The 27,576-nt window shown below is 47.0% G+C and overlaps 1 protein-coding gene across 9 annotated transcripts in view; it reads left to right on the top strand.

Moving 5' to 3' along the window:
- The first annotated feature begins 1,216 nt into the window (after positions 1–1,216).
- The window catches only part of LOC118508524 (putative transcription factor capicua), a 38,029-nt gene continuing 11,669 nt past the window's right edge, over positions 1,217–27,576 (top strand). The window contains exons 1-8 of one of the 9 annotated variants that reach the window (XM_036048390.1): positions 1,869–2,073; positions 17,420–19,012; positions 22,617–24,563; positions 25,086–25,722; positions 25,802–26,675; positions 26,754–26,865; positions 26,962–27,183; positions 27,250–27,368. In XM_036048390.1, coding sequence (XP_035904283.1) covers positions 23,008–24,563; positions 25,086–25,722; positions 25,802–26,675; positions 26,754–26,865; positions 26,962–27,183; positions 27,250–27,368 — 3,520 coding nt within the window. In that variant the 5' untranslated portion in view covers positions 1,869–2,073; positions 17,420–19,012; positions 22,617–23,007. Of the gene's footprint in view, positions 1,343–1,866; positions 2,074–2,123; positions 2,227–2,322; positions 2,799–17,419; positions 19,013–22,616; positions 24,564–25,085; positions 25,723–25,801; positions 26,676–26,753; positions 26,866–26,961; positions 27,369–27,576 lie in introns of those variants that run through there. The other 8 variants (XM_036048388.1, XM_036048387.1, XM_036048384.1 and 5 more) reach the window with 8 other exon arrangements.

The following is a 27,576-nucleotide window of genomic DNA, read 5'->3' as shown; positions in this document are numbered from 1 at the left end:
CGGTCTAAAGTGTCGTCTATCCGTCCTGTACTGTACGGTAGCAGGCGATCGGAACACCAACGTTCCGGCGTAGAATCGAAAGCAGTTCCTTCGCTGCTCTCTCTCTCTCTCTCTCTCTCTCCGTGCGATAAGATAATGTTGCATGCTGCACTACACAAAAGTGCAGTACTTTGAATTTGCCCACGCTTCCGGAACGTCTAGAGCTTCCGGAAGGTAGAGGCCCGAGTGGCTTTTGTCTTACCCCGATAAGCCGTTACGGTGTGCGGAAAATACGGATTCAATGCACCCGTTGCAACGTACCGTGCGGTTACGTTCTCTGCCCGCCAACGGTGCATTCGTTCGCGGTGGTTCCTGAGGTATGCGACTTAAGATTGGGAAGATTCTTGGCAGCCGTGCATAATTTAACCGTCCGACCACGTTTCGTAGATTGTACGCAGACACTGTTCTGGGTGTGAAGCTTACGAGTTGTTGGAAAAACACCTCCATTGCATGTTGAACCCGGTGGCCCCCCGGGCAGTGTTATTTTTTCATCAATTTTAGTATTGTTTTTTTATGTAGGTCGGATCGTGGTGAATTCAGGAAGTCGGATTACCCTACGGTACATAGCATTTATGAAGTATCTTTTCCCAATTTTCGATGGAATCTGTTGAACATGAGCATCGTACAGAATGCAATTTAAAGAATGTAGATTGCATTTGCTCGAATCTAATAGCTTTTCTATGAGAAATTCAAAATTCTTTGGTCATCTAAGGTGGTACAATCTCAATAATTCTTGGCCTGAATTGTCCTGAATGCTTTATGTGTAGCTAGATTTGATACCAGATCCTGCGGTGTGAAGTCCGGTGCCGCTTAAGACTCTTCTATCAGGTAGAAAAAGAAGAAGAAAAAAAGGCATGCAAGAAATGCTGCATGGGAGCTTCTAAATACACTTACGTACACTTATTGTAATGCAACTTTTCATCCTATTTGAATTTAAAAACGATCCAACGCCAGGTTTGAATTATTTCATCTATTCGTTATTACACCCTCCCCAGCGCCCTCTTCCGCGTAGTAGCGAAAGCACTGTTAGCCGAGCAAGGAAATTCAGCAGGAGAGCTGTCAATCTTCGGCTGCCCTCCTGCCCCCAAGCACTGAACTGGACTCGGTAAACGAACTGACAGACGAAGAAAACAAACAATCAAAACAAGAGGAAAATACGGATCTATCCTGCGTACGTTATTTTGTGGATTAAACGTGTGAATTAGTACGGAGCGGTCGCCTCACTGACGAATTGCTGAAGGTAAACGTTGGTGTGCTACGCGGAGTATCGTTTTTTTTCTCTCGTTGCAAGCAGTTAAAAGAGGTGCTGTACGGAGTGTAAACAAAACTGTGATCACATCATATGCTACCCGTCGTGATGCAAGCGATCCTTGTTAATCGCCGTATTTAATCGATAAGGAAAAAAAGCAGGATTTCAATTGTAAAACAACTTTTATCTTGTAATATTGGAAACAGCAGCGAGAGGAATTCTGGTCTTTCGTGTGTGTGTGTGTTGGTGTGTCACTCACTATATTCTCTGCAGCATGCTGCGTGGGTGTGTGTGCGATAGTGTGTACTGGTGTTTCGTTGTGTCGTCCGTATGCACGATAGCGCTACTTTTCGGTGAAATTTAAAAGCAAAAGTATTCGCGTAAAGATGCCTGAAGCGAGTTACATTTTTACATCATTCAATAGAACAAATTGGACGGTACATTCATCATTACGCAGGTGTCGCGAGATGTGACGAAGAACGCAAACCGACCACACCAACACAATGGCAACCGCGTAAACACGCACATTGATGAACCCGTTGTCTCGTACGAATGAATGTGTGTGGTGCACGCAACGCGAGCTGAAAAAAAAACCTGCGACAAGGGAGCACACTATCTCTGCCTGTGCAGTGATTCTTTCTCAGCAGTGCTGTGCGCCAGCACCTCTAGAGCGCTGTGTTCCGGGAGCTGTACCGTGTGCTGTCGTCTCCGTTGTCGTCGTCACTTGCAGTGGTTCAGTGTATCATCATTTCCATCGCCTGTTAGCGAGAGCGGTTTGAACAACGGTAATATAGCGCTGGCTTTCGCACACTGCTAGTGCTGGTTGCAGTTTAGGAAAAGTGTGCAATATTACGCGTGTGTGTGCGCCGTGCAGTGTACGGGGAGGAGAGTATGTTCGAGCGAAAAACCCAATCCACTTTGACGAGCCAGCAGCGTAGGTGTGTGAGCATTTGTGATGTGACCGAGTGGATGTGTGTGTGTGTGTGTGTGTATGCATATTGCTTGTGTGCTTGCGTGGGTTTTCATTTGCAAAACGCAACCGTGAAAGGCAGAAAAACATCAATGGGAAAATGGCTTGTTCACCCCAATCAGGCCAGGCAGTGAAAACCGGATGGATTTCCTTCATCACACTCTCGCGCACACACACAAACACACACACACACATTCACACACAGAAACCAAAACGCACGGGGAGCAATCGCGGATGGAATGTTCTTGTCCACTTGCAGCAGTACTGAGAGCCTACTCTCTGCATCCCTCTGGCTCTTTGTGTGTAGCGTTTATGTGTTTTTTTTTCCTTTTCGTTCGTTGTGAGAAACGGGAACTTGTTTTTCGAGCAGAAGAATAAGAAGGCATTTGAGAAGTAGCAGCAGCAGCACCAGCACCAGCCGCGGCAGCTAGCAACCAGTATCATCAACATAGTAGGCGCACAGAGTTCGCGTTGTTTGTGCGTTCTGGTGGGCTGCTCTTTTCTCGGGTTGCTCCGTGTACGCTCGCGTTCCGTTCCAAGGTGTGTGCGTGCGCTTATGGTAGTGTGGTCGCTTGGTAACATTCCTGTGCTTTCATTAAATCCTCTCCACACTACTGCCGTGTGAATTTGTGTGCCGTGGTGGTGTAGTTCGTCTTCGGAGAAGCGCTGTGATACGTTTTGAAGCACAAGCAAGCACACACAGCATAACAAAACTCACGTTTGCCGTGGTGGATAACAACTTATTAGAGGTAAGTTTCAATTAACAAAATGCACTGATGATGTGTTTGACATAGAATTCTTCGTGCAAAAGCAGCTCATCCATACTTTTTTTTTGGGAAGTTTAATAGTTTCAGTTCGGTGATTGAGTTTCATACACACTTCTTTTCCATTATTTACACACCGAAATTCTGCATCGTGGAACATCGTTTACAAAAAGAAACACACTCACACACACACACGTACACGCGAAGAGCAGAATTATCATTATTGACTCTCGTACGCGAACGGTACGGTTACGTGTGTCGGTCACGCATTTGAGAATTCGTTGGAATTTTCCCATGATTAGCGTCTTCTGAATTTTGATGGAGCATCGTCGGTTGGAAGCAACATGAAGGAGATGCCTTGTGGATGAGGATGCCCGCGTAGTAGGTTGGGACTGGTGGCTGGGGGATAAGAATTTTTGAAGATGTGCAAACCCGCGTTAACACATTGCAGCCATGTACGACAACGATGCGTTGGTTTAGTGTTGGTTGTGGGATGATAATGATGATGATACATGGCCCCGTGGTTGCATGTGTGCCGGAGCAATGTATGTTGCACTACTGCTTTTCACGCAATCAGTAGCGTCGATGTTGTCAGGCCCGGCCATGCAGAGCACGACAAGGCGTCCCAGTATAGTTCCCGGCATCGTGTGCTTTGATCATTTTGGAACGTCAGCTCCAAAATTTAAAGCTCAAATCTGACACGGTAGGACCGGGTTTCAAATCCCATCCGGACAGCTTTTCCGCGGCTAGGACTGACTACCTGGCTCTGTGGTATAAATAAGTCTAGTAAGCCATTCAATGGGCGGCATGACCTTGGAGGTCGTTAAGCCAAAACGGAAGAGAAGATTAGTTATTTATGGGGAAAAAACTAATCACAACTTTTATTTTCAAGTTAATACTTAATATAACCAACCAAAGCTTAGATTAATTTGTAATTTAAAATAACACTTATCTCCTCTCCTAAGCTCGTAAACTGTACACAACAGCATCTAGCAATCAGCAGGTTCATGTGTGACAGGTCGCATTTGACAGGTGTATAGAATAACAAGGACGAGGTGCATGGGTTGTTTGCGAATGAAGCTCTACTAAATTGAGCATATATGTTACAAAGCATTAGAAGAAATCACTTTCTAATCCTAGTTGGAGTTGTGTCGATCGGTACGTATGCCGGAACAGAGCTTAGAAGCTACTAGTGTTTTTAAAACTTTTTTTTTCTCTGTTTAATATTGCGATGCTGCTTGCTAGACGGACGCAGGCGCGCAGCCTCTGAATCTCTCCGGTTGTGTTTCCGAACATATTCTCTGAGAGCAGCAAATGCATACATATATATTCATATACATACACACACAAACACATACACCTTATCTTGTTTTCGACTCATCTGCTCATACAAAATCCGTCCTAGGTTCACAATGAATTGGGCAACCCAGGTTCAAAGCCAACGGCAAATGTAAGGGAGGAATGTTCTCTAAACAGCGATGAGGAGCTGTTTGCGCGTGTGTGTGTGTGTGTGTGGGGGAGGGTTTTTTTTTTCTTCACTCCAGCCACACACCGTACTATCGCGGCGCTCTGTTGCTATTACTATAAACTGCCCTTCCTCGTTCGCGTTGTAGCTTTTCCAAGAACGGCGCTCCATAGAACGTGCAGAGGCAACATCGCCCATGGGTGCCCGTGCTCGAACGTTTACGGAGCGCGCTGGGGGTGCCTGATGTAAGGAAAATAACTTCCAATCAATGAATTGAAGCAGCTCCGAACCTCGAGAGTGTCGACCGGATTGCGTTCGCTCGCATAAACTCGGCGTGTGTACATCGACGGGTCCGGGTCCATGCGCGCTCACTCACACTAAACGGTCGATTACCGTTTATGAACTTGCTAGTTTATAAAGCTCCCCCCGGTCCCCCAATCGCCCTTTTTGAGTGGTAGGGTTTTTTTTTGGTTACGGGAAAAAAAAGAAAAATAATGTATATCATCACTGAATCCTTTTCTGTCATATCTGCAGCTCGTGAAAGCTACAAAACGCCGCACCACCACCGAACTCCACGAGATCGATGGGTGGAAGGTGAAAAGCATCAAAACCCATTTGAATAATTAAGCATACGCCTTTTTTGTTCAACTGACGTCTGCACAAAGCTTTACAAACAACCTTCGATGTGCATTGATTTGCCCTTTTGGTAAAACCACAAACTACCACAACCCCCCACACCTCACCCACACTGCACTGGTCTTGCAGCTCACAAAGTCATGCTTTTTTCGTACATTTAGCCGTAAACATTCCTCCTCCAACTCTCCCTTGGGTGTCTCCAGCTCCAGAATGTGTACGGTACAGAGTGCAAAATTGCCGTTTTACAATCTTATAACCGACGACGACGACGACGACGACAACGATTAGCGGAGTTCGAAGTTTTGTTTGCCATTTTTACACTGTTTCGCGCTGCATTGATAATATGGTCTTTACCGGGGCAGAAGGGTTTTCCAAATGTTTGTTTGGATTGTAGTTTATAGTGTTTGTTTCTTCTCTTTTTTTTGCTGTTCTATAAATCGATAGGGTACGACGTACCCTTTGCACTGCTTGCTTCTATCAGTTCTCTCTCTGTCTCTCTCATACGCCCTTCCTTTTTCGCAGACGTTGCTTTGATCGACAAAATCGTTGCTGGGAACACTTGTCAAACAGCACAACAATGCGTCGTTGTTGGTGTGTGGGGGGACATAGCGACAAAAAAAAAATGGCAAATAGCAATTCCGTGTAATTTAATGTTATTTACTCGTGTCTCTGCTTTGGGTTATTATTGTAGAGAAGGTAAAAAATCTACTTACGATTTTGCTATAAAATGAGCCGAAAGCGTTCATTAACCCTTTTGGACGCTTGCCATCTATCTTGTCACCGTTTGTAATGTTGGTAATGAGTTCGGTAGCGAGTTTACAACTTTTTGCGTTTGTTTTTATTCATTTAAAAAATAGGTAATTACTACAAAACAAATTCAACTTCTTTGTCCATAAAAAAGCTTTGTAGCGCGTTGACATCGGTTGTAACATGCACTCTCTTTAACTCCGCTGCCTGGGAAGCTTCCATTCTACCACAAATCATTAGCGTTTTAATTTATTTTCATCTCTTCCTCTTCTCTCTCTCTCTCTCTCTCTCTCTCTCTGGGGCGCTTTATTTGTGCAAATACACATGTATTTATGTGACCACACAGGCACAGGTCCCCATTCCCTTTTTCGGCGGTTAGATCACCCGTAGTCCCGTAGGGCTCATCTACCATTAACCGAGCCAATAATATGTCTGCTCTATCTCTCTTTCCATCGGTTGTGTGTTCGTTCTGCTCTGGTAGTCATCATGTGCATATCGGCTATTCCGCGTGTTTCGCCAGCGAGAAGTAGTGCGTAAATTGTCGGACGAATGTGGCGTTCTTTGTCGCATTAACAGATGAAACCCGTGATTCATCTGTAAAAACCCCATCCAAACAAAGAGACGCGATACACCCGGAACAGTGATGGGTATAGGGATGCACAACAGACTTGGTTCGTTTGTGTCCGTTTGTATCAGTTTAGTACTGATGTAGTGTTCCAGAGTCATGCCCGATGTATGTTTCTTTCATTAGCTATATATGTAATCCATCCTTAAAATTGGTGAACAAATTCAATTATTTTGTGTCCTAAATAAAGTCATGTCTGCAAGTGGTAACAATTCGGAGACTTCTCTACTTCTGAACTCCATGTTTAAGGGCATATAGTTAAGGTCCTTCCAGTTAAGGGCCCTTCCCATACGCAGGGCTGACTACTTTGCTACGGGTAAAATCAAGTCACAGAAAGCCAGAAATGGCAGGCCGATACCTCTCGAGGTTGTAGTGCCAGGGTAGAAGAAGAAGTTAAGGTCCATTGTCCGATACAAGTAAATTTACGAACTGCTCAGCATTATTTCCAGGCAGGGAAAGGTTGTTGTTACTTGATTTGAGTCACATAGCAACTCGAACATTTTACGATCGTTTCTACCTGTTGGGAGAATCAGGAGGTGAATGCGAAAGCGGATGTCAATTATCATCAGTGCTGTACCCACCCTATCCCACCCCGTTTTCGATCAGCTTGTTGTCGTACGGAATAGAATCAGCCGTTTTTCAGCCGCTGGACAGTTTACTCTTGGTGATGTGGTCGGTGATTTAGTATTTATTGGTTGAATTTGCTCGAAATATTTTACAATCAAATGCATACCGGCATATACTGTTTATAATGCCGATTTCTTGCCATGCTTAATCACTGATCATCCGGGTAGGATCCACATGGATCGATAGTCGAGTCTTCTATTACTCTTCTGTCGCTTGAAGATGATGGATTATCAGTTCTGTGCGCCGCTGTCGTGGGGTAAAAACGTTGCTAACAATAAAAGATATATTATACGGCAATTTCGCGGAACCATGCCTAGCGAGGAAGCTGCCCCATTGTACGCTGCCTGAATACGGTATTCAATTTCCCCCCCACTATCATCGTTAAATCCTAAATGTACAATTTTATCACTTACTGCCACATTTGCACACTGCTTGCTCGTGTAACAACAGCTGCTTGTATCCACGGGAAACGACAATGCCAACTCGCCGTGTTCGTCGCTTTTCGTCGACTTTTGTGTGTTTTCTTTACGTCTATCGACGATCGGCATCGTCTCTCCTGTGATGGGTGGTGTCGATGAAACCTCACGATTACGGCTCGCACCTTCACCTGGAAAATTCGATGAATGCGTCTTGGCTGGGTTTCGGCGGCTAAAAATAGCTTTTCCTTTTACTGATGCTCGCCGGCATACTCACGCACACTTGACTGGAGGAATCATTGCCTAGCGCTGGTTGTATGAGAATGTTTTTTGCTAGTTTGTTTCACCAGTTGGAATATATCTTGCTGCAGCATTTACATGATTATTTTTGCACGGTGGCAATTATCATGAAGCTTTTGAAACACTTTAAGAATTCGAGAGAGAGAGCAAAGAAGAGCAGGATTGTAGGTGATAAGAGATTTTATATAATTTTTGTTTTATGCCACAACTCCGCGATCGATTGGGCATGGCTTGTGTAATAGTGTAGGCTTTGCCTATGATTAGAAAAATTACCTTTAGCCGACACAAGTCACACCAGTCCAAAGGGGTGCAAGGTCCAGGCGCGATTGGTACTCGGATCGACAGCGTTATCAATGAATGTTTATTCGATCCATTTGCGTTAACTCTGAAACACCGGGCATTTGTTGCAGTTCGACATGTTAGTGCCTGATTTTTTTTTCGCGGAAATTTGCTTGTGTATCCATTTCCACTAAGCACTTCACTAATTACCATACCTACTCATGGTTTGCATAGTCAGAGCCCATCATACAAACCCACTACCCATCGGAAAGTTAAATTCCTATCGTCTTGTCATCATATTTAGCGGCAAATAACTGTGAACCAGGGTACGCTGTCAACCTTCTCGGAACCGGTAACCCTTTTTGCTCAGCCATGATTTCGCTGGTAGGCCGGGCCCAGTTTGATTAAAATGTGTTGTTCTACGATTATGAACTCTCTGTGTGTGTATGTTGGGAGGGTTTGATAAATTCCCATCAAGCGTAATTAATTGCAACTCCGTAGGAAAGGACCGTCCTAATCGAATGGTCGAGTCTCTAACTGGTTGTAAAATTTTTAAGCCATCTGGCTGCATGTGTACCGAGATGTGGCTTGTTAGAGAAACGAATTTTCAATTCATCAAATCATATTTCCAAATTTCAATGTACTGTTCACTAGTTTCGGAAGCTCATAATATTAATATGGCCTTCCTTCCTTTGCTTTACACTTCTTAATACCCGATCATATCGTGGACGACCAACGGCAAATTGAAACGCATGCTAATTTACGCTTCTCGGTGTGCATCATACGCGATGACTCATGCCGTATCGGTTAGCCCGATTGTGTTAAACGCGAGGTCGCCATGGTTCATTGCCATTGGCACATTCACACAAGCGCGCGCGCGTACACGACGGTGGTGACTAGAACGCGAATGACTTCTAATGACGTTACATCATTTTCCCGTTTTAAGCGATTTCGCCTACCGCGTCCCCATATGTCCAACGGACGGACAGCGCCACTTTAGAAGATAGAGCGAGCAAGACACTTGTTGAACGAATTGCACAAAGCTCTAAACCCCCCGTTGGATGGGAGCCGTTGAATCAAATGCTATTTGAATGCTGGTGAATCATGGACATGTGTATTCGGTACATCAGTTGTGCCGTTTGACGGTACAAAAAATGGCTAACAAGCCACAGAAATTGGTCATGTTTGGCTGAAAAATGTGGTTAAATGGAATTGTCATTTGATAAGTTTTGTTGACTGCAATCCCTAGGGAATAAGACGCGTAAGTTAGGAAGGAAACCCGGCATAGTGAATAAAATTGAGTTGGAAAAAAAGACAACTCCATTCACTGCCACGTCCATAAACTCAAACAATACATTATGATGAATGCTAAATCATTAGATAAACATGAATATAATAAGCAGTCGGCTTTCGGTAATGACTTAAGTAAACATCTAGCTGGTTACAGCTTCATGACAAATGTTAAGCATAAAGTGTCAGTCTTTAGATAGACTAATGAGATAGAATCAGCTAAAATTATCGTACAACATACTGTTGAATAATATGTATATGCATTTTAATCATTCGATGCTTTTAGACCCAACTGCATCAATTAGTAGAGTACACTCATTCCGTTTTCGATGTGATGTTCATGATGTGTTGTCGAGCTGGGAACAAGAATTTGAATGCAAAATGTATGGCTGTACCTAACTAGGGGGCATGTAGAAAGTTAGAATCTCGAATGGCTAATACGAATAATCGAATTTTGTTTACAAATGAAACCCCTTTCTCCCAGCTTCCAGTTGATATAGAAAGAAATTAAGCTGCGTTTATCGTCATCAAGCTAACGATACCCTGTGTAAACATTTCAAAGAAAAAACGTTACGAACGAATGCGTGTGCTTAAAAAGCATCAATGAAAATATATATATATACACACAAGATCGAAACTCAAAGGTGCCAACACTCCCCGACCGCCACTTCCAAGTAACACATTGTACGGCAGCGGTACGTCACGTTGCGCCCTCGATGCTTCTCCTGATGGGAGCCGCCATGTGTTTTTCCTCACAAACTCACATTCACTCGAAGACTTGGCCATATCTCGGGAGGAGATTGGTTCCACCACCCACAGCCTGAGAACGTAGCAAACACATGATGGCACACATGGCAGCAATTGTGTTCATTCATTTACTTCCACGCAGGGGCAGCGATTTTCATTGATTATATTGTAGTCGTGGCGACTATTTTGTTGTTGTTTAAACTGGCTGTTGCTATCAACCAACCCTCATGCAGGCTGTGGAACTGGTTAGCAGTATCGTTCTTACACTGCTAGTTGACAGCTGTCAATTCGGGTACCGATAAAGCATGATTCGCTATCAATTGCAACCCATCGAAACATGGCAGCTTATCATCCCGTGTGGTGTGTGTGTGTATTGCTGATGAAACAAGCAGTAAAAATTGCTAGACACAGCGTGATAGAACCATGCTTCGATATGGGCTCCTGCATGGATGAGCTTCCTTCGGTAGTTAACGAAAAAGAAACGGCTCTTGTTTATGAAGCGGAATGTTTTCGCCGAAGGGTTTTCTGACGTTTTGGGCGACCTTGAAGTGTGGCTGTAAGCAAACTTTCCTGGAGAAGAGAAGCCCAATAGATTCATCTTCATCTGGTAGATGCGTGAGGCCAGGCGTCGCCGCGTAGAGGAACATAATCAGCACCTGCTAAATTTGCGTTTGACGTTGTATTTAATGAGAAACTTGTTTTCTCTCGACCTGGCATTTCTTTCACGCACGTTCGCTTCTTTCACGTTGTTTGTTTTATCTGCAGCAATCGATATATGCCAGCGTACGCGGAAAGATTGATGGCCTTCGTGGAAGCAGGAGCTCTTTCGTCAGCGAAGCAAGAAAAGATGGAATCGTTTTTTTTTTTTTGGCTGGATTCATGCGGGGGGAGGTTGTAGATTTGTTTTGCACTTCGGGCCGTATCTTTTAAGAGTTTCTGAGCGTTTTTTTTCTCCCTCTCTTGTCTGTGTTATCAATTTGCTAGCTTGCATCTGTGGACAAGATCTCAAAATATTATTGACCGTAATAAGAAAGCAGGACGAGAACTGCTAGGTTCACATCGTAATGTTTGTCCCAGGCTGGCTTTAAGCAAATGTAAAATCTAAGGAGAACTACGCAAACCCTTGTCCAAGTATTCGATTAGATATGACAACCTGCGCATCACCCCGAACACGTTTCCTTTGCCCTGCTGCCTCACAAAACCCAAAACAGGAGAGTACGCGCGCGAAGTATTTTCTCTGTGCCCGGCAAAAGAAGAAGTCCCCGTGAACGTGGTTCTCGCCGCGTATGTATCGGTCGGTCTCGATAGTGGAAGAAAAGCGCGCCGCGTAGAAAAGAAGCAACACGGATTCGCTCTCACCCGCGTACATCATTGGGCCAAGGAGGCCAGGCGAGAACGGTAGCGAAGGAGCATAAGCCATAAAAGAGAATGATATAGCTCGGTGCGAAAAAAAAGTGCGGTAAAAGTAGGAGTGGGGGAGGTGGTGGTGGTAGGGTGGGGTAGCAGGGTGTTTTTGCTCCCCACCGCAGGAAGGAACAAGAGAGAATCCCAATGCCAAGCAAAAGTATGAATGGATAAAGGCAACGGCAGAGCACTTGCTGGGTTTTGTGTTCGCTGCTGTTTTTTAACGAGCGTACGAGCAGTGTCAGAGATGGTGGTTAGAGAAGTCCAAGAAAAGAAGGCGAGTGATTGTGGGGTGCGAAAGAGGGGGGGGGGGGGGGGGGGTTAGAGTGAATGTTGCTATGGGGAAACCACCACCAGAGCGCGACTACTACGACGGCCGCGCGCTATCGGCTGCCATCTTTTCTACTTGGTCAGCGACACTGCTGGTCCTGCTTGGTCTCGCCGCGAATTATCTTTGCTTTTCTGCTGCCGCCGCTCCACAATATCATCTGATGCGCGGTATTCGTGCAGAAACAACCGCGCGGCGGCTGTGCTTTTTTAATGTTGTGTTGTGCTGTGTTTGTGAGTGGTGTGTTTACGTGTAGGAAGGAACTCGTCGTCCCTCCTTCTCGCTTTTTGCATTCCATCACAGATTCGCGCGCGGCGGCGGCATTGGCTGCACGTTTTTCGGAGTGTCAATGGCAAGGACGCCGCACCGCTAGCCGAGATTGTGTGCGCATGTATGTAACGACGTGTGAGTGTGTGTGCACAGTGTGGAGATGTAGAGAAAAAGAGGGACGCTTTATTTAACAAGATCAGAAAACTTGCTGTGTGCTGTAAAGCGATAGCAATTTACTTCATCAATTTGTGCTACGATAAGTACAACAAAACATTATCTTTTGCAGCTACAATTTATTTAATTTTAAAATAAGAGTAAAGTACGTCTCTTCCGTCTGCATCAAACTTACGATGCTTTTTTTTTACCGATAACTACAATACACCATGCTGGGATGAAGTGGCCAGAATATCTCCAATTATGACCTCACCTCGCAAGGCGTGAAGTCGGATGAGCAGAGCCATGCCTGCAAGCGGGTCGTGTGCTAATCTTGCGGTATGCAGATACTTCCATCGATCGAGGTACGTTCGGGTGCTCAAAAACCGGTTAGAGTATTCAATTTTATTATGTTAATAAATTGGCAGTCGCAGAGGGAGAGCATCTCCGTGGCTTTTATTGCCAAAAAAAATTCGTTTAATCGCACCTCGTCTGGCGCTATAGAGGACTTTGACTGATGAACGCTTACTGCTACAGATTGTCAGGATTGTGATCAGGCAAGTAATGATCGTCAATTCACCATGCCCGGTTTATAATTTATGAAGTAATGCAAACACAGTAAATTGAGCAAAGCACCATGACCGGTAGCGGGGGACAGCCTGTTGAGATTCCACTCAACTATGGGCCGATCAGACCGGGCAGATCTTGGCTTGATTTGCTATTTTTAACCAGTTCTCTAAAGCTAATAATAATGTTTAACTTCCTTTTTCCTAACTGGCGCTAGAAATGGTCCCGTACTGCCGTTAGCTGTTGCTGTAATCTGTTAGTAATTGCCATTTACACTCATCAGCTGTGTTTATTTGTTTCGTTGCGACCAAACGATGTGATTGCTGCTGTCCATACTCGTGTCCCTGTGTGTGCTGTGGCCAGCTTCGCAACGTCGCCTCCCCAATAATCGTACCGCAAACATGTATCAACTCAATGAAATGGATGCACTTCTGTTCAACCACCCCGATGCACATCCCTTGCACCACCTCCCGTTCAGAACAAACAAAGCGAACGTCTGTGTGTGTGTGTGTGTCTAGCTGAAGGCACTCCGCTCGATACCGCCCCATTCCGTTGTCTAGTAGGCTACCGGTGGTTGGCACCGGTTGTAGTAGCAGCAGATGGGCGGAAAAAAATTGGAATCGATCCATCTCATTTTTAGCTTGACCACCGTGGCAACCGTACGCTTACTTGCGCAGGAAGCCGCCCGGTCGGCTACGATAGATAGAAACAGCCAGAGTCAACACAGCTGTCAAATCCACTCACCGACGTGGGGCGGGCCCTATGATAACGTGTGGTAGCGTGATAACGATATGGTGATCATCAACACGGTGACAAGCGTTACTCTTCGCGTGTAACGCATCACATTTACAAGTACGTTCCGTACGCGGGGGCCACACTAGCAATGTGTGCTGTGTATGGTCCCTTTCTTACATCAACAAATAAAGCAATCGGTACGGGGGACCCATCATTCCACCCCGGTTGCTTGCTTGCAGCAACACTTCAATCGCGTGATCCTTATCGATCGCCGGGCGTTTGATTATTTGCCTTCGCTTCTTACTGCCGGCCGCGCACAGGAACCCGGACGAAGCGTCCCCGGCCTGCAACACTGCACCGGGGTAACTGGCATGATTGGTTTGGATTGTGTTGGATGTGTGCGTTGCGTGCAGTTTAAAACTTAACTGTGTGTTCTTCCATCGTCGGTTGACAATTTCGGTCCTTCGAATGTTAGTAAAAACGGCGGTTGTTGGTGTGTGTGTGTGTGTGTGTGTTTCGCGAAACGCGACGCGAGACGATGCTCGCTTGTGAATGAAACGTTACATTGATATCTGTACGGTAGAGTAGTTCGCTCTTCGCCTCCCATCCGTGTGCCTCGCACTGTGTTACAACCCTTATCCACCACGCGGGTGTGTACGGTCACGGTTGTTTACGTGCGCTCGTGACGCATGTGCGCTTGTGACACTTTTAGCTGCTCCGTTTTGGTAAAACACCAAGCGTGAGGAATAATTTCATAGTGAAGCGTTCGTTTTCTTAACTGTTTTTCTGAACTGCTTTTTCATAAGGGTGTTGGGATTATTTGTGTAGTTTTATTTTATAAAATGCTCTCCTCTTAAAAATGCTTTAATCGTAACGATTCATTAAAAATATGATGCACGAAAACACCGGGTTCCCCACCGCTGCCTTTATCTTACATTTGAGATGGAACAAAAACCTTCTACCTACCGTAGCCGTCGTTATGAATTTTTGGTTCTGTTCCGTCGTACTGCTGCTGTCGGCGTGCCCTGTTTACTAATTACGCCTGAATGTGTTGCCTTTCCTTCGCGTGTAGTCGTCCTACGGAAGACACTGAGTTCCACTCAGCTGAGTGACGACTCAAGATTGGATGAAATTTCGCAAAAAGCTTGTAACCGAACCATCTTTTTCATCGACTGTTGCCGATAGACGTCAGAAACTGTTTGCCTTTTTGTTGCGTACTACCAGCTGCAGCAATTTGCGTAACGATATTAGGTAATGGCCACACTTGCCATTCTGATTGGAAAATCTGTTTTAGTGGCCTATCCTACCGACATCTTTGGAGATCTTATCATGAAGCAGCGTTAGTTAGATGAATAGGAAAATTCAGAATTGTTGACGTATCAAGGTGATACACACACAAGAAAGCATTTAACTACTTTTGAAACCTTATTGGCTGCATTATTTTGTTTCTGTTTGTGAACAAAAGAAACATCGCACACAATGGATGTGGCGGCGGACAGGAGAGAAGAGCAATCAAACGAAACTGAACCGATGCGAGACAGCAACCAGATGCTGTGTCGTGTTCCGATGAAGTGAACCATTTTACCGGTCTACCCCAACACTTGGCCACCAATTTGCCTTGCTTCGATCGTTTATTGTCCTCCATCCGTTTATCCAATCCAAATGTGACTTACATTGAGGATTGCTGGATTCCTTGGCATTTACTTCAGTCAACATAAGTAACAAATGATAAATAAAAAAGAAGGGACACAACAGCAACAAATAGAACTCAACCTAACGCGAACATCGCGCAGACAAAGCTCAGCTGCAGTAGAAGTCAAACACATCCATCGGAGTGTGCGTTAATGAGCGAAAAAATGTATTTATGTTTCTTTCTTCTCTCGTTTTCCTCTATTTCCAGATCGGTCAAATTGTGTACAGTTTTACCACGACAGCGACAAGGCGACAGTTCGTTCCGTTCCCCGCCTGAACATAGTGTATGAGCGGCTTTGCGAAAATATTCGCAAACTAACGCAACCACGACGACAACAGGCCCGGCCAATGCCGATGTAGGAAGAAAATCAGAAAAGAAGTAATGCTGGTTGACGCTCTGGCTCCGCACCAACCGTGAAATGATGAATTTATCCAGCAAGAACATCACGTTAGGAAGCTGTCCCAGGTTTCAGCTCACCAACCGATGGCTTTCTCTTCGCTTACAACATCAGTATGGTAGTGCTGTGCGACGCCGTGCATCTTAACGGTTGACCGAAGGAATTCTCTCTTGATTAATTATTAGAACGTCTACCAAGAGGAAGAACCACCGTACCAGAGGCGAACAAGCAAAAAAAAAGGAAAAACTAATGTGTACAGACTGTTTTGCTGGGATAGGCTGCCAACAGACACTGCTGCTGTGACACAAATCGGAATCGGTTCCAACCGTCCGCAGGGCAACGTGAGGCTAGATTAATCCGACGCGACTCTTGACGTGATGTGATGGTTGATCCTCGCGACAGTTGTACACCGTCGGAGATCCGTTAAAAAAAAACAACCATTGCAAGAAACCAACACGAATCGCTGTGCGGCCGTGGAAGAGGGACGGTGATGGTCGACATTCCAGGGCGTGTTTGCTCGATAAAAATCCACCATCCCTTTTCCATCGGCCAAAGATGGTGGATAGTGTTTGAGGATGATGATGAGCGTGGACGGGCGAACCCCCCAACAGAGTGACAAAACTACAATTGATTTTTTTCTTAAATGATCGATAAGTCCAACTAGCAGCAGCATCCCACGGTTTCTCGATAATTTTAAAAGAAATATGGTTTGTTGTAAAAATTCTAGCCGCACGATTGGAGCCAGCATTAGCAGGCCGCTCTGCCTAAAACATAGCACCGGATATGCTCTCGGTGGTAGCGTTCCATTGAAATGTAAATGCGAACCACCTTACATATTCATCGGACCTTCGCCGCGTTCTCCACTGTGGTGTTTGAGCGTATTGTTTGTGACCCATCCAGAGGCGTGTTGGTCCAGTACATATCCATATTTCTAAATTCGCTGCTAGTACGCTGTTTTTCGTTGTACCCTCGGAAGCGCAACTGTTTCTCCATGCTCCTCCCCATAGAAGGTCTATGGGATGGGTCCGATTTGCCGACCCGTGTCCAGCAATCGTTCGTTCTCTTTGTTTTGATTTTCCCGCCTGTCCCCACTGGCTGCGGCAAACGTATCATGCTTGCAAAGCGCCGATCGCCATTACGAATCTGTGGCTGATCTCATCATGTTTCCACCTTTCTTTCACACACACACGCACGCACGAATACCCGCTAGCAGTAGTAGCGTTGTTGGCGTAAATGGCAACAAAATACGCACCGACAGTTTGGCGCAGCGGCAGTGTGTGAGGCGGGTGCGGTATCGTGGGGGTGAGAAACGTCATTGCAACGAAGCATGTCTCTCAGTACAGCAAAGAACGGGCAACATGGCCGAGCATCATCTGACATGGGAACGGACCTTTGATGGCTTTCGCGTGCAAAGGGGACAATTTTTGAATAGCAATTTAGCGCTTTAAATGTGCACATCGCTTAAGTTGCATTTGCTTTTCACTTGGCGATTTGCGTTACTCGTGAGCGCCGGGGTGAACTGCTGCATCAGCGGATCACGATCGAATATAAATATTTGGCGTTATTTTAACGATTGCTCTTTAACGTTTGTGTGCGCTGTAAGTTATTTTTGGCACAGATTGCACGTGCGATGTTCTGTGGCAAACTTACGATCAACGTACGAGCACTAAGATTTACTGCATTTCGTATAATCATTGTTCTGCTCATCTTTTCCACAGATCGTTTTGCGACGAATTCTACATGCGATGTGATTGTGTGAACGAACGGTTGTAAATAGTAGTCGTCCCACTAGGTGCTTCTATGTAAATAATTAGGCAACTTTTGTGCGGTGCAATAGCGTGACGGAAGTGATCAGCAGCGCAGTCCAGAAATAGTGGCCGAGATCGCATATGCGCCTGTAGTGTGTTGTTGTTACTGATGTGTTGCGTACGTGTGTGCATATGTGTGTAAAGTGTTGCGTACTACACCTTAGCCGTAGTAGGAAGTGTCCAATCCTATCCGCTTTTGGTGATTAGAGAAAATGTGATCCTTGTGTAATTTAGTTACAATTTCGGCAAAACATCCGCCGAGTTAAAACAACGATCGTTTCCTGAGCGATGCGTGACGTATGTAGGTTTTTTTGTTGTCGTGCCTTGTCCGCCGGGACCGTGCGTTTGTGTATGCGTTAGTGAATGGTGTTGGCCCGTCCGTACCGTCGCGTCGCATCCGTGTGTCGACGATAGATGGAATACGCGCCTGTCCCTGCATGCCCCCCCATACATAGTAGTGAGCAGTAGTAGTGTACACGATGGCCGTCCAACGGCGCAGGAGACGGTGCACACTGCCGTCGTAGCCGTGGAGGAAGCATGGTGACGCAAACGCGCCCGGTGGTGCAGTGTTAGAGCGCGTCGTCGTCTGTGCATTGCGGGAGCAATGTTATGATAATGGGTGTAGTAACCCGCACAACTAACCTTTAGTACGTGTGTAGGCGTTCCGAACCACGTCCACAGCATCGTCGACCCAGGCAATCGTTATTGCCTCAGCGATAATCGGTGGTTGTGTGTGTGTGTGTGGGGAGGGGGCAACGGAAGGTACGCGGGGAGGGGGGTGTTGTGTGAAAGTGGCAACATCTTTTGAGCCCGCGGCTCGATATCTCATCAGTCGTCAAGACGAATGGGAAGTGAATCAAATCGTGAGTGTGAGTGTGTGTCTGTGTCCCCAGCTTGGTGAGGGTCGTGTTTTGTGCATAAGCACACAAATTATTTACGTTTGAAGTTTGTGAGTGGAAGAAGAAGAACCAAGCACATTACATACACGCGCGTCCCCCAATACGTCCGAAAGTGGGCAAAAAAAAAGCGGTGCTGTCCACGGTACCGGTGCGGCGCTGCACACCACGCCTACCCTCTACACTCAATCGCCTGGCCTGTGTGCCTGTTGGTCTACCGTGACCATCGCTACTCGTAGTCGCGATCCTTGTGTGTGTAGCCGTGGCTTGACAACAAACAAACAAACGAAAAAGAAGCACAACACACGGGCACGGGCGGCAGCAGCAGCAACAGCGCATCATCATCAACACACTACTACTCTTCGACCTTTGAGCATAGCTAGCAGCGCTCGCGTCAACCTACTAACCGCCGGCTGTGCATGCTTTCGTTTGTACTGCTGAATCTCTTCGAACGAGCTTAGGTTGTAGCATACGAGATTTTTTGCGAACGTGCAGCAGTTTCAAGCGGACGGACGAACGTTAAGGATACAGTTTCCATGAGAAGCATAATTAAGCACAACGGGAGAATCACCTGGAGCATCAGCCAATGAGTTGAATAGATTGAAAGGTAAGAATTCTACTCTAGTTACTTATTTTTTGCTATATAGCATAGACAGCATGTTCTATCTTAATACAGTTTGTAAAACAATTCTACAATTGATCTCTAACACCCGATGGGTAAAGGTGAGCAAATGAATGTTCTGGTAAGGTTAAATGACATATTCCAAGCCTTATCCCTTATGGCACAGAGCAGAAACCAAGCAAACATTTATCCAATAAAAGGCTAAAATACACATCCTTACTTGTAATAGAACAATTCCTAGCCTTTTTTGTATCACATAGTCAAGGATAGTTTGATCGTTGCTACGAAGGAATCCTCCGGAAATTTGTTAATTTTGACGAATTTTGCTTGACCTAAACAAACCTTCCGAGGCGGCCCTGTGGTAGCGGCGATAACGGCGCCGGTCTTCACACGGCAGGACCGGGGTTCAAATCCCTTTCAGACCGCCTCCCCGTACGCAGGGCTTCTTTTTTTTTTTTAAGAACGGTCTGGCCGTATTGCTGGGCTGACTACTTTGCTACGGGTAAAATCAAGTCACAGATAGCCAGAAATGGCAAGCCGAGACCTCTCGAGGTTGTAGTGCCAAAGAAGAAGAAGAAGAAGAAACAAACCTTTCCTGTACACTGCATTTTTGTCTGAATAGTCGAAACGACCAAAAAAATTCTAATTTACGTTGATTTTCTGGCATGCGTTTCACCAACGATTCACACACACACACAATATCTTACCGAGTTGCATTTCATGTGCACTGGCTGCCTGCTCCAAAAGGATTCCTCCCGGATCATGTGCTGTTGTTGTGTTGCCAAGTGAACGGGTAGCCTCAACCCTTAGCACACGAATCGCGTCCAAACGCGGCTCATGCTTTCTGACTGATGATGGGTGAGCGGATGATTGTGGGCCAGCAATGAAATGGAGAGAAGAAACAAAGATGATAGCATAAGCGAAGAGAGAGGGAAGGGTTAATGAACGGCATAAAAGGAGCGAGAGGATGGTCCCTGTGTGTGTGTGTGTAAACACACTGGCTGGCTATATTTACTTTAAATTTATATTTATAAATCCTGCATCGGTGTGTGCCGACGACCATTGTACGTACGTTCGTGTCTGATGGATGTATCTGTTTGGCCGTGGCTGCACTAGTGGACGAGGGAACCGTCGTACGTGTGCCTCTCTCGCCAGGGTGCAAGTGCATCTTAGCCCGCTTAACGGTTAATGACGGTTTCAGGTGAGTGCGGTTGACCCCCTACGCCCAACGGACGGCAATGATGATGACGACGGGGTGGATCGCGAATCAGAGCGAGCCAGCAAAAGAATGACACATCGATTAGTGATGATGATTGTGGCTGAAAATGGAAAATGGTTTCTAATGTTAAGACTCCTGACAGCAGATCGGAACAGGTATCGGCGACCGGATCGCTCCACACACACAAGCGCACAATGTACTGTCGTCAGTTCTTCTTCCAATCAGGAGATGTCTTGTCATAAAATGGAGTTGATTCAAGACGAAACTCGAAGCAGCGTGCATTCCGGACAAATAAGGAAAATGTTCACAGGAAATTTGTGTTAGGGATGGACCGTTCTTGCTGACATATTTGGTTCAAGAAACAGTGGAAAAAACTTTTTTTTATGAAGAACTTCTTTAGAAGAGTTTCTAAAAACTATATTTGCTTATTAGAAATATTGTTTTCCCTACAGGTGTAAGATACTTGCTATTTGCTTTTAATCTGTACGTTCATTCCTGTTGTATGATGACCTTCATACGCACGCATGCAAAGTAAAAACAAGATAAATTACTCCGGCACGCACCGAGTCCACCTATTCTTATGTGATAGGCCCCCGCCAGGCACAAAGCCCACTTCCCAGTGCGTGTAAATGAAAGCAGCACTCAGCAGTGGTTAGTGTGCGAGGGATGCGGGAACGGGAGAGAAGGTAACATCTCATTTTCACCCGCTGCAACTGTACATAAACTTTATCCCCGTAAAGTTCCCCGCTAGGGATTCGCATGTGCGTGAAACAATAGTGCGCCACCCTTCTTTGTGTTCTTTCGCCCCACTTGCTGCTGTGCCGTTGGAAATAAATCCTTTTCGATTGCGTTCGGGTGGCATGGGTGTCTCCTGCCACAAACAGCCGCTAGCTGTGTTGCCGTACTCCTTTATGGTGATTTTTTTTTTTGCTCCACCAGGATAAGAAAACAGGGAAACCCCTTTGCTATTTGCAACACGCATAGCGATACACTAACATGCACCACAGCTTGTACATATGCGTTGGTGATGCAATGCCCGTCGATCCCAACCGCTCGGACTAAGAAGGTAGTAGTAACCAACGTCGGATCAGAGTCCGCAGAGAGCCCTCATTATGCCCACGGCTGTGCACCTTTTCCTTGGGTAAAATATTGGAATTTTTAGACTTTTCTTTTCATTATTCTCTTTGATAAATTCTCCATGCGGGGGAGCGCTTACGGGGAAAAAAATAACCCTCGTCGTACTTAAAGGAAATCACGTCAACCTACGCACGTGATGTAGCTCTCTCTCTCTGTTGCTCTCCTGAAAACTCTTGCAAATAGAAACGATGCAAAATGGCTGATTAGAGTAGGTGGAAGTCTCGGTAGTTTAAAATATTTAAAAAATCCTCAAACGTTAACCAAATCATGTGCGAAAATGCATGGGGCGTTAGAATAAAGGCTGTACAGGTATTGATTAATAAGATGAAGACCACCATAAAAAGTACAACAATTATCGACTGTTTCTCTGACCGTACACAAATCTACCCTGCACAAACCCCGCTTAGCATTCGCAACTAATTTTCCCTTTCGCATTGGCAATTCGCAACGGACCTCCGGGAGGTTGCACGAAAAAAGTCGGTGAGTGTAGGCGCTCACACCCACGCCACACTTTAATGATGGATGTTTCAGCTTCTATTTGCATATCTCACACGATGCCTCAATCATATGCCGGCGGCGAGGGAGGGGTAGGTTGTCACTAATCGCAGCGATCGCTTAATGAACGAGCGCTGTGGAGGGAAAACGTTCAGCCTGCGATCAACGAAAGTCGCCGAACGAATTGTTGCATTGCGCTCACTTATCGGAATGTGAACTAATGCTACTCGGGCAGCCCTATCCCCAGTTTGCTATCAGATTTCTCCATTACGATACGATCTCCGCCCGATGCCGGGACGAGTGTATTGCCGCCAGCAGCTACCCGATGGGAAGGACCGTGTGATCGATCTCTCGCATTTCGATGAGAAAAACGCCGACCTGGATGACCGACAAATCGGGGTGCCTTTAATTGCTTCGCGAACAATTTCGCAGCCCAGACTAGACTGTGGCACTGTGGACGGGTGAGTCCGTTGTGCATTCCATTGCGTTTCGCTTACCAATTAGTGTAGTGGTGCATCATAATGCACGACATCGCACGATTTCTCCCGTCCAAACGTTAACGACTGCGATGGGCGGTCGTCAGTGGGGTTTACGAGTTCCTGTTTGCTTTTCATCCCTCGAATTTGTAGGCTCAATTTCCGCCTCGTTACATATTAGAACATAATTTGAGTGGTTTTATTGACTTGTTCTGGTTGCTTTCAATGTATTGATATATTTTTTACCTTTTTTTTTCGGCAGATACTGGAACAAACAAAGGTGAAGGAACAAGGCAAGGACAATCGAAAAACCACGGCCGATTAAACATAACGTGCTTGAACGATACGTTCATCAGATTACAACCAAAAGTGGCTCTTAGAGATCGGCCAATATCTAGCTGATAGGTATGGAGATTATCAAGCTAAGGATAGTTTTAATCGTGGTGTAGCGTGGTGTACCTTAGTCGCTACATCCGAGTTGTCCCACTCGCCTTGCCACTCGCCAGTAAAATCAAACAATAAACAAGAGAGAAACATAAAAACGCGACGCTTAGCGAGGAGAGCGTTGCGCCGAACCAGAACATTAGCTCAGCCAGAAGAGAGAAAGTGCCAAACCTTGATGTGGCCAGTGTCAGTAGTGTACCGGGGCAAGCATGATACCGCAAAAACAACCCCCGCCAGCAACAGTACCAGCATCAGCATCGTCGTCCCTGTCGTCGGCAACGCAGCAACAGTCAGTGAATGCTAGTGTCAGCGGGACTCACAGTAACAACAGCATGACAACGACCGTCGTCGCCGTTAATACCGGTCCCGGAACGGCAGCGACGGTGGGCTCAGCTTCCGGGACGGGTTCGGCGATGGGCAGCAGCACTACCACCACCACCGAACGGACAGTGCTGGCGGAGAAAAGCACCGTTCAGAATGCAACGCCACGGCAGCATCCGAAAAAGCGAAAGTTTGATCTCGCCGAATTGGAGGAAATGGAGACGCATCGGCCGGTACCACCACCACCGATGCTCGTGCCACCTGCACCCACTTCGTCGCCATGCTCCGGAGCGCACGGGGGAAAGCAGGAGGCACAACCGATGGATACCGAGGGAGGGGGAGGTCGTGAAGTGGAAAGAGATGGAGGAAATCGTGGCGAGGAGGCTGACCTATCACAGCGGTCTTCGTGTACCGCTGGAACGGCGGTATTCCGGAAAGGTGAACCGGAGGAAAATGGGAGTTTCGGTGCGTACCATTACGGTGCTACCAATGGCAATTTTGGTAGGGACAGTGTCACCGGCACTCATATGGCCACCGACGCAAGAACGGTCAATCAAAGCGCGTACGAAAACACGATTCAATCGGAACGAGCGCACCGCGAACTCGCGGGCAGCCGGGAACGGGTATTGAACTGTACCGGGCAGCGCTCGCAGGCGAGCAGCAGTCCCGGCCAGGGTGGTTCAGCGAGTAGCGGTGGCGGTGGTTTGATCACCGCACAGCACCAACAGCATCGTGCCAGCCCGGGAAGTGCGGAAACGGCGCTGATCAATCTTACATCCGTCCCAACGACTGCAACGTTGCTGACGATGGTGCCGGCCAGTAACAGTGGCAATAATGGGAAGGCTCACCATTTGCAACAGCGTCCGGGAGCGGGATCGCTTTATGCGCATCAGGTTCACCTTCAGCAGCAGCCACCGCCGCCGCTGCCGCCGAACGCTGGTCGCCAGAGTCCGGGCATGATCGCTGCCAGTAGCAGTGGAAGTAGCAGTAATAGTATAAGTTACACGAATAATACCAGTAGCATTAGCAATAGCAGTAGTAATGGTGCCACTTCGACCGCCTCCTCCTCCTCCTCCTCCTCCTCCACCATCGCCACGATGAATCGATCTCAGAGCTATACCATTTCCACGATTACGCTGCAACAGCCATCACCGTCGAGTACGGCTTCGCCACCAGGTGCCATCGATCCATCCAGCCCGCTGCTCCAGCAGCAGCAGCAGAATCAGCATCCGCATTCTGCTCACCAGCAGCAGCAGCAGCAGCATCCGATAATTGCACACAACCGGCAGATACTGCTGGCCGTCGATCCTGCCACAATACGGCACCATCAGCAGCAGCAGCAGCACCAGCAGCAGCAGCAAGTGTTACGGTTACAACCTACGTCCACACCACCCGACACATACTACATCAGCAATAAGAAACTCCACACGACGCCAGCGTACGGGTAAGTTGTGTTGCGGTTTTCTGGAGGTCTGGAGCGCGAGATAAAATCGGCAGGAATAGAATCGGGCGTGCATAAATGCGTGCGAATTTGTTTGTTTTTCAATGCTGCATGTGTAATACGAGCTCATTTGAAATTGGTAAACCCACAACAAGTAGTATGCAGATTGGGGTAGCAAAATGTCCATCCACACTCGCTGCGGATTAAACCAAACCGAACAGGCGCAACAAAGCAGTACGCTCATTGATAGCGTGTCTCTAGTTTCACAATCTTCGTCCCAGCTTCGAACGTTTTGGGGTTTTGCAATGTTGATCGTGTGAATACTATCGTCTAAGACGCACTTTTAAAAGTGCCAGCGCACGGTAGTCGATTTGAATACTATTCTCCTTGACTTTTTGGCTGTATCTACGCGTTTATCTTTGCATGCTGCTTCACAAGCAGATGCATGACCGAAATTGATTGGTTTGGTTGGATGCTGCGTGTGCCATACTTACGATGTTCCTTTATTCCCCTCTCGTACCTCAGCTCACCTGGAAGCTACAAACCTTCCCCGACACCGCCATCGGCAGGAAGTGCGGTTGCTACATCGACACCTTCGCCCGTACATCAGCTAGCAGCCTCGACGTCGTTCTCTGTACCACAGCATCACTACCAGCATCAGCAGCATACCGCCCTGCTGCACCAGCCACCACCGAGTCAGCATTCCCAGCAGCAGTTCCGCCAACAGTCACCACCATCATCCTCGGCTACCGCTGCGTCTCAGCAGGAGGCGGCCACCCCACTGATTGACCTCAGCGAATGGATTAACCATCGGGTGTTGGCGCGACGAAAGGAAGTGTATGACTCTGGCCGCATTCGAGCGACGTCCGCACCGGGAACGGTTGTTATCGGGTTCGATCAGCCCGAGGGCAGCCATCAGACATACCAGGGTGTGCTGGACGACATGCACCGGCAGCAGGATATCATCGACGACGTGTGTCCCGCGCTTGCCGACCTGCAGCCGGGCGTGCGGGTCTGCGTAAGGGCTACCTGTGTACATCCGCATCCCGTGCTGTCCAACGGCGGGGATGTATTTATCGAGGGCATTGTGAAGGAAGTGCACGGCAATAAGAAACAGTTTTCCGTTCAGATTTTGAGCCCTTCCGTAGCGGACAAGCAAGAGGTATTTTTTTATAATTAATGTTTTACTTCGTCTTTTACGTTAAACCATTTTACCTTCTTATTAATCTCTCCGCGTACAGCTGCGAATAGTGAAACGAGTTGATATGCGGCTGCTTAAACCACCCTGGTGGGATGAATTGCAAGATGCGTTGGATAATTACAGCGGCCATACAACGCTACCGGCAGGGTCGATGGCAGATTGTGGATCCACCAGACGTAACACTCTCACCCTCGATCAGCATCGTCCGCAGGACGGAGAGACTGTTGTGAAAGCGCAACAACCGCAACAACCCGCCATAGTGAGCTACGTGCTGACAACGTCGGCCAACAGTGATCATCATCTGCACGCTGCCGGGGCGAATCAGCTGGTGGCAGGGGTTTCCAGTGGACCCGGCAGCGGACAACCGTCCACCACCATCATCTACACCAGTGGTGCACCGTACAAAAATAGCATCAGCATAACGCAGGGACGCGGTATGGGTAGTGCCGGTATACGGTACGACCCATCACTGGGAGCAGGAACATCGCTGGAACAGCAGCAGTTGAAGCAGCATTTGCATGTGCCATTGCAGTTGCAGCACGTTATGCCGGCCGGCACGGGTGAAGAGCAACACCAGTACCGCAGTGCCGCCACGTCGCCCTTTCAGTCTGTTCAGCTAGCTGACCGTGAGCGGGATGGGATGGACGCAGCTTCCAGCCACTATACCGGGGCACATTCGCGCTCGCATTCCCTCCACCATGTCGCTCATCCGGTGCAGGTTGGACTGTCGCCTGCACCGGCACACAGCAGCAGCAACACGATCGGCGGTGGAACGTCGGGCTCGGGTGGTGCTGGCACTAACAGCGGCAGCTCAGTATTACGAACGCTCAGTCCGGACGATCTGCGCATCACGAATCGCAGCTACGATAACGAAAGCGATGATGAGGTGCGCAGCAGTTTTCCCATGGAAGGTGGTACGTTACTACTTTATAGTGTTCCGTTCGCGTGTCCGCTTATGGTCGCAAATGCTCATATCTTTCCATGCTTTGTAGAAACGGAAAAATACTCAGGCAGCAGCAAGCGGAGCAGTATGCAAAGCCGTGGAAGTACCTCAAGCTTACTGGATCAACGAAGTACACCCCGATCTCAACCTGCAACCCCAAGGTACCTACCGCCGGCCGCCGCATGAACATGCTTCGAACGTTGATCATTTAACTCTACTAACGCTCTAACGCTTGCGGTTCTTCATTTCACCATCAGATCTCAAGCGGCGACACCGCACCGGTTTAAGAAGGGAGACGTCGTATCAACGCCGACCGGGATACGAAAAAAATTCAACGGCAAGCAGTGGCGCAGGCTGTGCTCGAACGAATCATGTTCGAAGGAATCTCAACGACGAGGCTACTGCTCGCGGCATCTCAGCCAGAAAGGCAGCAATGCCCTTCGGTCGTCTACCAGCTCGGTGACGAACCACTTCAATAGGTACGCTGTTTTTTCCCAACGTAAGAGATTAGTTGTAATTTACACTTCGTGTTCCTTTAACAGCAGTCGATCAAGCAGTAAAACGCAGCTGGATGAGGAAACATCGCGAGATTCAGAAACATCGCCCCACTACCGCGTCACGGGACGCTTTGATCAGGATGAAACGGATGCTGCTAATATGCTGGGTAAGTCACAAATTTTCACTGTCTTATTTTCTGTAAAGTAAAAATTAGTCACACACGAGTTGTGCAAAGTGCGACATACGCAATCCAAAATTTTATTTGTTTTTATAAAAATCCTTATTGTCGTACGTTGAAAACCCCTGAAATGTATGACACTCTTTTAATGTGTGCCGCCCCTGACAAAAGCATTTCCAAATGTTTCAAAACGTCG

This window comes from Anopheles stephensi, chromosome 2 (genome assembly GCF_013141755.1).
Source record: "Anopheles stephensi strain Indian chromosome 2, UCI_ANSTEP_V1.0, whole genome shotgun sequence".
Classification (NCBI taxonomy): domain Eukaryota; kingdom Metazoa; phylum Arthropoda; class Insecta; order Diptera; family Culicidae; genus Anopheles; species Anopheles stephensi.
The sequence above is the reverse complement of the archived record's forward strand: the minus strand, read 5'-3'. Positions and strand labels throughout refer to the sequence as shown.